Source organism: Melanerpes formicivorus, unplaced genomic scaffold, assembly GCF_026170545.1.
Source record: "Melanerpes formicivorus ecotype bairdi unplaced genomic scaffold, bMelFor1.0.p_v2 SCAF_24, whole genome shotgun sequence".
NCBI classification, from domain to species: Eukaryota; Metazoa; Chordata; class Aves; order Piciformes; family Picidae; genus Melanerpes; species Melanerpes formicivorus.
This window is the reverse complement of record NW_027142376.1, coordinates 2543349-2553503: the sequence shown is the minus strand read 5'-3', so window position 1 is coordinate 2553503 and position 10155 is coordinate 2543349. Positions and strand designations below refer to the sequence as shown.

Here is a 10155-nt window from a genome sequence, read left to right as displayed (position 1 = left end):
CACCAGGCAACCCAAGAGGCTTGACGTTTTGAGGAGTTATTAAAGACCAATAGACAGCCCCCTCCCTATATGTGCTTTCCCCCATTTATTCACAATTACATATTTATTAATGGTTTTGATTTGGCCTGAAATCTCAGTGAGAGACAAAATTGGAAGCAATAAAGAGCTAAAAAATGTCGATACAGAGTTCTAGGAAAAGTCAACCATAAACAGGGTTGGGTAGAGCAGTAGAGTCCAGATTATCATTAGTCACAACAGTTATGCCCCACTGACATGTAAAAATCACTGAATTTAAGATGAGTTAGTTTATAACTGTGTTAGAAACCCTTAACTGCTGTATGAAGCTAATCACCAGTACAAGGTAATGGTTCTTGTATGCAGGCTACTGGGATATGTTGTATGAATCTACATCTTAATTTGTGACAGAAGTACTTGCAGAAGCTGTACTGCTTAGTTAACCCCACAGCCATCTGATGAAACAAACAAATTAATGGATTTCTATGCACTATTATAAAACTAGCTCAAACCTGTAAATGACAAGAAATCCTCATTAATCCATAGGAGAAAGTATTCACAGTCCACATGACCTTTTCCCCCTCTGCCATCAACCTTGGTGTTAATGCTCCTGCAAAACTCCTCATCTATCATACAGCAACTATATAAGGAATGTGAGAAGCAGTCCTGAGCTGCAGTGACCACAGGTGTGTACAACTTGTAAAATGATGCATGTGAAATACCTCCAGGTTCAGCAGCAACACTGAAAAATAAATGAGCTAGAGCCTTGGATGTTGATATCCTACATCTCTAGATGATGTGGGCCTCAAGATGTGGGTTAGGCTGTGATTACTAAGGGAGGCTTCCCAGTAAGCATAGCTTTAGTGGGAGCAGCACTAGCATAAGCACACAGCCCACATGCCTGAAAGCCAGAGAACACTGTGAATCTTCTTCTGATAGTACTCCAGGCAAATACTTTCTGCTCAGCTATAGAAGTTATTTGGAAAATGAGTCAAAAAGAAAAGAAAAGAAGAGAAGAAAAAAAGAAGAAAAAAAGATGAAAAAGAGAAGAGAAGAGAAGAGAAGAGAAGAGAAGAGAAGAGAAGAGAAGAGAAGAGAAGAGAAGAGAAGAGAAGAGAAGAGAAAAGAGAAAAAAAAGAAAAAGGAAAAGAAAAGGAAGAGAAAAGAAAAGAAAAAGAAAAGAAAAGAAAAGAAAAGAAAAGAAAAGAAAAGAAAAGAAAAGAAAAGAAAAGAAAAGAAAAGAAAAGAAAAGAAAAGAAAAGAAAAGAAAAGAAAAAAGAAAAGGAAAGAAAAGGAAAGAAAAGAAAAGAGAAAAACCTAACAAAAATTAGGCAACCAAATGAGTCTGTATCTATACACATACATATAGATATACATATGTATGTAGCTAGGAAAACAATCTCTTTGCATTGTGTTCTTTTCATATACAATAACTTGTAACCACATCAGAAATATACTCTGGGTAACATCAATGGGCCAAATTCACCTCCTTTCCCTTCAGTAGCGTTGCACCTGCATACAGCAATGATGGATGTGACACTTGGTCCTTCTTGGTGACAATATTACAGCAACTGCAGTATCAGCAAATACCCATTGAATGTTAGATATTACACCATTACAAACTAGAATGTCTACTTGGGTTTTTTGTTTGTTTTCTTTTTATATATATTACAGTAAAGTAGAATTTATTGCTTCTAATGACCAGAAGGTACTTTATGAAGATAGCATAGATGTTGATAACACTTTTTATATACTGCGTTATGGATCTTGGGACAGCGAGGTTGGCAGATCACAACCATTAAATTATTATTATTATTATTATTATTTATTTTCTTCTTCTTCTTTATTTGCTGTTTGCATTTTGATTTCGCTTTGCTGAACGCACATGCAACTAAGTGGATTTAACTCTGTGCTAGAAGTGATATGTCCAAAAAACATTTAGGAGAAAAACCAAAAACAAAAACAACTTTAGTGTTTTCATTTTGTCTTACTGAAGTCAGGCATGAGTGGCATGCACTAGATTGCAAGGAAAAGCAAAAGAACTTCCATTTCTTCATGCACATGTAAAATGTCTCTTACAAAAATTATTAACGTTTATTAAAAGTGTGCCTCTTTGCCTCTTTTTATTACAAGTGTACATGCAATTACCTGTCCAAGCTAAAACTATTTACAAAAATCTCATAATACAATACATCTCTGAAAGTGAATAGTACATGAAAGGCCAATGTTGTCCATCCTTTTGTAACACTGTACAAGATTACAAATAAATAAGGCAGTTATAATACAGGTTTATCACAAATTAAAAAATGTTGTGTTGTTTTTTTCACTGTAATACAAAAACTCTAACTTGAAAGAACATTATGGCTAAATAGTCCTCCTGCCTGGGCAGAACATGTAGAGAATCTGGACTTGCTGATATAAAGAACACACTTCGTTGCTGCTAAAAGCATTCGAGACAGGAAAATGAACTGTGCTACTTGCTAGTGTATTCAGACTCCCCAACGTGCTGAAATGGCACAGGTCATACACTGTTTCCCTCCCAACAGTCACTCCCAAGGACTTTCTTTTGCCTTCTGAATAAATTGAAGGCAAAAGCTTGCATGAGATTGAGGCATGTGACCTACTGTCAGTTACAGCCCAGTAACCTACTCAGCTGAGTACTGCTGTGGGACCGCCTCTGCAACCCAAACCAGAACTTTGCTGACAGAAACTCAGCTCCTGACCTTCATAAGCATAGATTCATAGGTTGGAAAGACCTCAGATCATCTACTCCAACCCCTCTGCCATGGGCAGGGATGCCTTTCAAAAAGACTTGGTTGCCCAAGGCCTCATCTGATCTAACCTTAAACAGCTCCAGGGAGGGGACATCCACAACCATTCTGGGCAACATATTCCAGAGTCTCACCACCCTCATACTGAAGAACTTCTTCCTAAGATCCAGTCTAAACCTACTCTCCCTCGGCTTAAAACAAATTGCCCTTGTCCTGTTCCTAGACACCCTTATGAAATGTCCCTCTCCAGCTTTTTTTTTTTTTTGTCCTTCTTATGATGTAGACATCAGAACTGGATGCATGCTAAACTCATGGTGATTTCTGCAGGCCTTGTGGATACATAAAGGATGCAGATTCAGCCCTCAGGAGCTGAAGCTCTTGGCTCTCAGTTTCACCTAGAGAAAGCAAAGGAGGAATTGCATGTCTTTTTGTGAAGACAAGGGAGTGTGACTGACCCTGGTGGGAAGCAGCTACCAAACCAAACACATTGTACAGGCTGGATAGAAGGAAGAGCTTTTTAGTCAATGTGAATGGGACATGTTGGGAAATATCTAGCCAGTAATTCAACTGCATTCCAGTTTGCAATCTCAGCAGAGAAAAATAATCTAAAAATCATTTCAAGATAAAAGTAGCATAGGGACACTTTGAAATTAGCTCCCAAGACAGTGAAGCCTGAAGGTCTCTGATACTTATCTTCTTATATAAATAAAGAGAGACTTCAATTATTACTGTTATCTGAAAGAGAAAACATGCAAACTGATGTGAAATATTGTGCTTGCTATTGACAGACATTGACATGCCGGAATGGCACCACTTTGTTGTAGGGCTTCTATCTGTTAATTGTTTTAAGCTAACAGCTGCACAAAACAGTGAACAGAAGTGCAGGAGGCTATTCTGCCCATTGAAGTTTCCATCCTCAGTTAAATTTGAGGGACTCTGGGATACTGCAGGCAGAACTGACTCCTTGCTGGGGCTACAGCAAGATCACCAAGGCAAAGGTTACAGAGCTTGATCAGAAAATTAATAAATGCAAGATGGGAAATTAAACTGCAAGCATTAAAGTGGACACACTTCAAATCCCAAACAAATCCAAGGAAATCCATCAGATGTTTTTCAGGGATATTGGAGTGAGACTTGTATTATCTTCAGCCAATTACCAATGAAAATTTGATGACAAGCTTCTCTAATTTGGCAGAAAATGTGCATTTTTGAGGCTATTTGAAGCATTAATACTTCTTTCTGTGTACAAAATTTACTAAACATATCAAAGACTGTAGAAGAGCAGAGAGATTAAAACTCTCATTTAAACATATCACACAAGACCCAATATAAAACAAACACACCCAGAGAAGGAAAATGGGGAAAAAATGGTATGAACAAGGAAGGAAAGCATGATGGCAAGAGCACAGCTTCATTATATTATGATTTCAACAGGCATGTAACTTTCCCTTATGGAATGGCTGCTGCACACTGTCTGCAAGTTTCATGTGGCTTTTTACTAATTTGTGCCTTGGCTGAACTTTCTTCCTGATTCTGCATTGTTCAATCTAGGACAACACAGGAAAAGATATTTTTCCCCATAGTAAAACCAGCAGCAACATCCGCCACAAAAATACAAAGATACAAAAGGGTCTGACTCAAAGAAAGCCTAGAAGCTGACTCCACCATCACTGGTGCTATAAGATAGAACATGAACACTGGGCTGGCTGCAGCTCTAAGAAGCCATCCTGGTCCATCCAACCATCTCTGGAGGCACAGATGTCCTGCAAAAAGGCTGAATGAGAAGTGGGTGATAGACTGTGCCTCTCTGATCCTTTCTGTTCAACAATGAAAGCAATCTTATGAAAGAAACCATTGGAACAGTCTGCCCAGGGTGGTGGTAAAGTCACCAGGTAATTAGAAGAGCCATGGATGTGGTGATGAGGGGTGTGGTTCAGTGGTAATATCTTAGCAATAGTGGTGAGATTGTGAGCTCCAGGTGAGCAGTTGGAATTGATGATCTTAACGGTCTCTTCCGACCTCAATGGATCTATGATTCTATGATTCTAAAGTGACGTGCCTCATTCAGCTGTTGGAGAAGGGAATAAAGCTCAGAAAAACTTTGGAGTAATTCTACTAGCACCTGCTAATCCTTTGAAATATTAAAAATTAATAATCCTGATTTACCTTGCTGGATGATCTTCCCCTGGCCTTACTCCAGGACTAGGCTGGAGATGATAACAGTCACAAAAATATTAATACAAGGGATAAAACTCATTTCTGCTCACTGTCCATTTAGTGCTAAGAAAAACAAAGGTAATATGCCTGTATCTTGGACCTAGTAAAAAGAAGTAACAAAGAAATAATGTCATTGTAAGTTTTTGGGGTGAGTCAATGACTGCATTTGTCTGTGTGTTCACATATTACCAGATCTACTGCTTGGATCAAATAGGCTTTTACTAAAAGTCCATGTAAAAACAATGTTGTATTCAAAAATTGTGTGACTTGGGGTTTGTGAGCTAAATTTAGTGATCAAGAATGCTACCGCATAGAATCATAGAATGGTTTAGGTTGGAAGGGGCCTTAAAGTTCATCCAGCTCAAATCCCACTGCTACAGACAGGAGCAACTGGAGCAGATTCCTCAAGGCCCCATCCAACCTGGCCTTGAACATTTTCAAGAAAGGATCATCCCCAACCTCCCTGGACAACCTGTTCCAGCATCTCACCACCCTCACTGTAAAGAGCATCTTCCTGATATCCTGTCTGTTTCCCCTTGTCCTATTACTACAAGGCATTGTGAAAAATCCCTCCCTAGTTTTCTTGTAGCCCCCTTCACATAATGGAAAGCTGCTCTAAGGTCTCCCAGAGCCTTCTCTTCTCCAGGCTGAACAGCCCTCACTCTCTCAGCCTGTGCTCCCCCTGGGGGAGGTGCTCCAGCCATCTTTGTGGCCCACTGCACGTAATACTTCTCATTTTGGTAACATATTTAATGTTCATGTTTGATGATTTAGCTCTTACAACCCATTAGAAAACATAAATATGTTTTGTGCTCTACATGGACACCACTTATTCAGTTACATTATGTAATTATTTTTTTTTTAATATATAAAATATCTATTCTCTACAGGTGTTTATTTAAATGTCTTTGGATTCCTCCAAAGGAGAATTAAATTATTCCAGAGAACTGCCTGTGAATTGGGTAGCTGTTAGGGAGCGAAACCATACAATCACAGAACCATTTTGTCTGGAAGAGGCCTTTAAGATCATCTAGTCCAACTGTTCTCTAACTCTACCAGGGCTGAGGCTAAACCATGTCCCTCAGAACCACATCTCTGCCCCTTTTCAACACTTCCAGGGATGGGGACATTCCACAGATCAGTCAAAGTACATATACTTAGTACAGCTAGGAAGCAATTCTTGTGTTGTTTTTTTTTTATAGTAATTTTAATCACAACACTGATTTTGCTAGCTTTGTACTGAAACACTGAGCTGGCAGGGGACATAAGGATAAATTAGAAGCCCTGCTGGAAACCACAGCAGCCTGTTATGGCTCCATGGAGAACAGAAACTCCTGCAGCGTTTCTTCAACAGTTTGCATCTGTTGACACAGTAGTTGTCCATGTACCTCTAACACAAACAGTGACTGCTTCAGAGCAAAAGCTGATGGCAGGACAATCACTGGGAATCTCCTGTCCACTGAAATCAGTAGTAAAATTGGCCTGCCAAAGGCAATCTGGGCAACTTCTGTAGTCTTGGATGGGGGGGTTGGTTTTTTTGGTGGGTTTTTTTTTAATGGTGGTTGTTTTTTCTTTTCATAGAATGATAAAATGGTTTGGGTTGGAAGGGATCTTGAAGATCACCTGGTTCTAACCCCCTGCCACATGCAGGGGGGTTCTTGTGTTGCTTACAAATTGTAAATACATGTAAATATTGTATATTTTGTACATATTCATTGCATTTCATACTTCTAGATTCTAGTCTGCTTGTAAATATAGCTTCATTTGCTTTCCCACTGAGCTGGTCTGGCAATTTTATGCTGGGGATAATTTCAAAAGGGAAAAACAGTGGGAATATGGTCCTTTGTCTGCAGATTAAGAGCAGGCCTTGCTCTCCTGGCATGTTCACCAGTGTGCTCCTCATTTGGGCAAAGTTTGCCTGTTCTTGTTTCTCAGAATTATAGCTTTATATAATTGTGCAGCTTTGAAGAGTGAGCCTGGGTAGGATCAAGGTATAATAAAACTGTGGCATAAATTTAAGAATTAATTAAGATGTGAGACTGTGTTGGCAAACATGCAAATGTCACAAGGCTAGCAGCAACAGGTTTGTCACAAGCATGGGACTATTCTTTTGCGATGTTTAGAAAGGTAAAGCTAACTTCTGGAAGGAAGCCCCAAGTCCTGTGCTGTTTAGAAAAGCCGGAAGTAATGATACCATCCTTCTGCTCTTCAAGAACACCAGTGCTGTACAGAGAGGAATGTTTCTATATTGCATAAGTATATTGCTGTGCTTGCTGGGTGGCTCCTCTCTCCCGCACAGAGTCAAATGACCTGTGAAGAGACAGTATCTTCTAATTTCTACCACCTTTCTTTATCTTTTTTTTTTTTTTTTTTTTTTTTTTAAATTATGATTTGTTTATTTTTATGTGAAAGAACACATATATTGTTTTTCTGCCAAACCATTAAGCTCTGTGGTTTATCTATTTCATAGCTTAGTGTTACGGTTTGAATTGGAGATGGCTTTTTGTTGTTGTTGGTGGTGGTTTTTTACTTTAAGTGTTTCAGAGCATGCAAGGAGAATTAAAGAAGAAAACCCAAACCATAAGGTTTAGCAATTAGCTGAGTCCAGCCTTCATTAATCTGCCCTTGACAGCACAATGAATGCTGTTCTCTTTGCTTTAACTCCTGAGCTGGGAGCACAACCTCTCTAACTCTTGCTGTAGCCCTGGAGAGTCTCCAGCTGCCCCACACTCCACAGTTCAATGCAACTTTGTTAATCCCAGACCCAACAATGCTGGCTATGACAGAAAGAGAAACCTCTTTGCTGTATCACTGCATGTTGATGTGTAAATAAATACATATTTTTATGTTTATCTCTATAAATCTCTATTAAGTCTACACAGGACTGATTGTATATGTGCATATATAGATTAAAACATATATATACACACACACATAAATAATTGCTTGCATGTTTAACTGTTTTTTTTTTCATCTCCCCTTTAAAAATGCCAAGAAAATATTCCTCATTTCCAGGAAATCAGGTTTTTGACTTTTCATAACAGAATTGCTAGCCCTTATATGTTCCATTCCAAGAGTTTGTTACACAGTCCCCAAGTTCTCTTTGGTTGGGTTGTAGTGGTCCTTGGTTAATGCCACGGCCTCTCACCTCTGATCTCTTGGTAAAAATTCAGGCAGCCATATCTCTCCAAGTAGACTGCAAATGGCACCACCACCTCTGCTTTTCTCTAGGCCTCCTTCACAGCCGGCACAGAAGGAAGATAATGCAGTGTTTGATTGGTGTGAGAGGCAGATGCTTGACCTGCTGCAAGCCCAGCTTTGACAGTATAGCCAGCCACTGAGGACACTGATGGACAGCTGGTGCCCAGTTTTGTCTGAATGTTTGCTCTCCCATAAGGGTACATTTTCCGCTCTAAGTTTAAAGACCGCGTCTGCCCATTATTTCCATCAGCCTTTCCTTCTAGGAAATAAGTCAGCATTTCACCTTTCCCCTTTACACTGACTTTACCTCTGCACACAAATTCATAACTGCACCTTTTTAAGATCCTCTGAACTTCTTCTGTCACCTGAAGACAGAAAAAAACCAAAACAACAAACTATTAGTTTTTCCCATTCATGTAAGGTGAATCCTGGAACTGACCACTCCTCCTCATTCTATTTTCTCTGCCACAAAAGAAAATGCTTAAGCAGAACCAATTAGCACTTCCCGCTGCTCTCAGCATCACTTAGGAGTTTCATCATGAGTTAAAAAAAGACTGGCCAAACTGGAGTCTGAGAAGCAGAACTTCTTCTCTTGAGCTGAAGAATTACACAGGGAGGTAAGGTCTGTTCAGCAGAAATGTGTAACCACACTGTCCACTGTTGGAAGCTGGATCACTTCCAGTGACGGTAATTTACTCCAGAAGAACTATTGATCCCCGGACACTAGACAGCTATTTTGGTTAGAGGACTGCGAGAGTGCATTGAGAGGTGCAGCATAGCTTGTAGCCAAGCTCTAGCAGTAAAACAATGCTCCCTGTCTGTGTAGCTTCTCTGGTCCAAAGGATCCAAGGAACTTTTAAATATACATAAAGTGCAGCAGGATGCAAATGGACCTAGACCCTCTCCTTGCACTCCTTACTCAAGCAAAATTGCTACAGCACAGGGTTGCCTCCAACTGTGTGTACTGCAGCACAGAACTCTCTTTCTTCTGATGGGAAATAGTTCATCTGAGGGTCTCATTGCCTCTGAGTAGTGAAGTGTATATAATGGAAAACAATTACACCTCTGAAGCTTGAATTGTCTGAAGAAAGTTGCCCTTTTCATGAGGAGCACAAGGTGAGGTGTGGCAGTTTCCTAAACACTGTTGAAAATGTAACCACATACGAAGCAGGAAGTATGTAAAGTCAGCAAAGCACTCTCAGCAAGGACTCACCTGAATTTTCCCCTGCACTCCAGTACTATCCATCCGGCTGGCAACATTGACAGTGTTCCCCCAGATATCATACTGTGGTCTTCTGGCTCCAATGACTCCAGCTACTACTGGCCCAACATTAATACCTAAAATGTGCAATAAAATAAGAAGAACAATTGAAGTACTGTCAGAGGTGAGTGGAATGCAGGCAAGGCAGGGAAGAGTGCAACTTGCTCTCTAAGAAGGCTGGGAGAAAGGGCTCTGAGAGCTAAGACATATAAGAGTATGTAAAAATTGCATGGGAAAGGTTGAATCATGAAGACAAGGATTCTATTTGCTGGAGAAAACAAGACTGGTTGAGATGATTTGGCATCTGTGAACAAAAGGCTCCCATTATACTTCTAGTGCTGAAAAAGCTTTTGCAGGTGCAACTTAACTGAGTAGCTAAGTACAGTCAGGCAACTTGCAGCATCTCAGCAGTGCGGAGTAAGCCACAAGACTGGGCACACTAAGTAGCACTAGGTAAAATTATTGGTGCAGTTTCCTTCTAGATGTGAATAGATTTAGTAAACACAGTTGTGATTAGGTAATATAATAGGTATATAATTAAGTAAATGCAATTATCATTTCTGATAGCAGTGCTCACCATCCAACCTGCTGAGTCTCCACATAGATGTTGCTGTCCTGCTTCTGGAGACATTTTGGTTCATAGATTCATAGAATGGTTTAGGTTGGAAGTGACCTCAAAGATCACCTGGT

General features: G+C 39.8%; 1 protein-coding gene across 5 annotated transcripts in view; it reads right to left on the bottom strand.

The window, feature by feature from the left end:
• Positions 1 to 1379: 1379 nt before the first annotated feature.
• Positions 1380 to 10155, bottom strand: part of ADCY1 (adenylate cyclase 1) — a 182761-nt gene continuing 173985 nt past the window's right edge. For 3 of the 5 annotated variants that reach the window (XM_068152591.1, XM_068152593.1, XM_068152592.1), the window contains exons 20-21: positions 9418 to 9542; positions 1384 to 8569 (exon numbers count right to left, since the gene is read on the bottom strand). In XM_068152591.1, the coding sequence (XP_068008692.1) occupies positions 8231 to 8569; positions 9418 to 9542 (464 nt within the window). In that variant the 3' untranslated portion in view covers positions 1384 to 8230. Of the gene's footprint in view, positions 8570 to 9417; positions 9543 to 10155 lie in introns of all 5 variants that reach the window. The other 2 variants (XM_068152589.1, XM_068152590.1) reach the window with 2 other exon arrangements.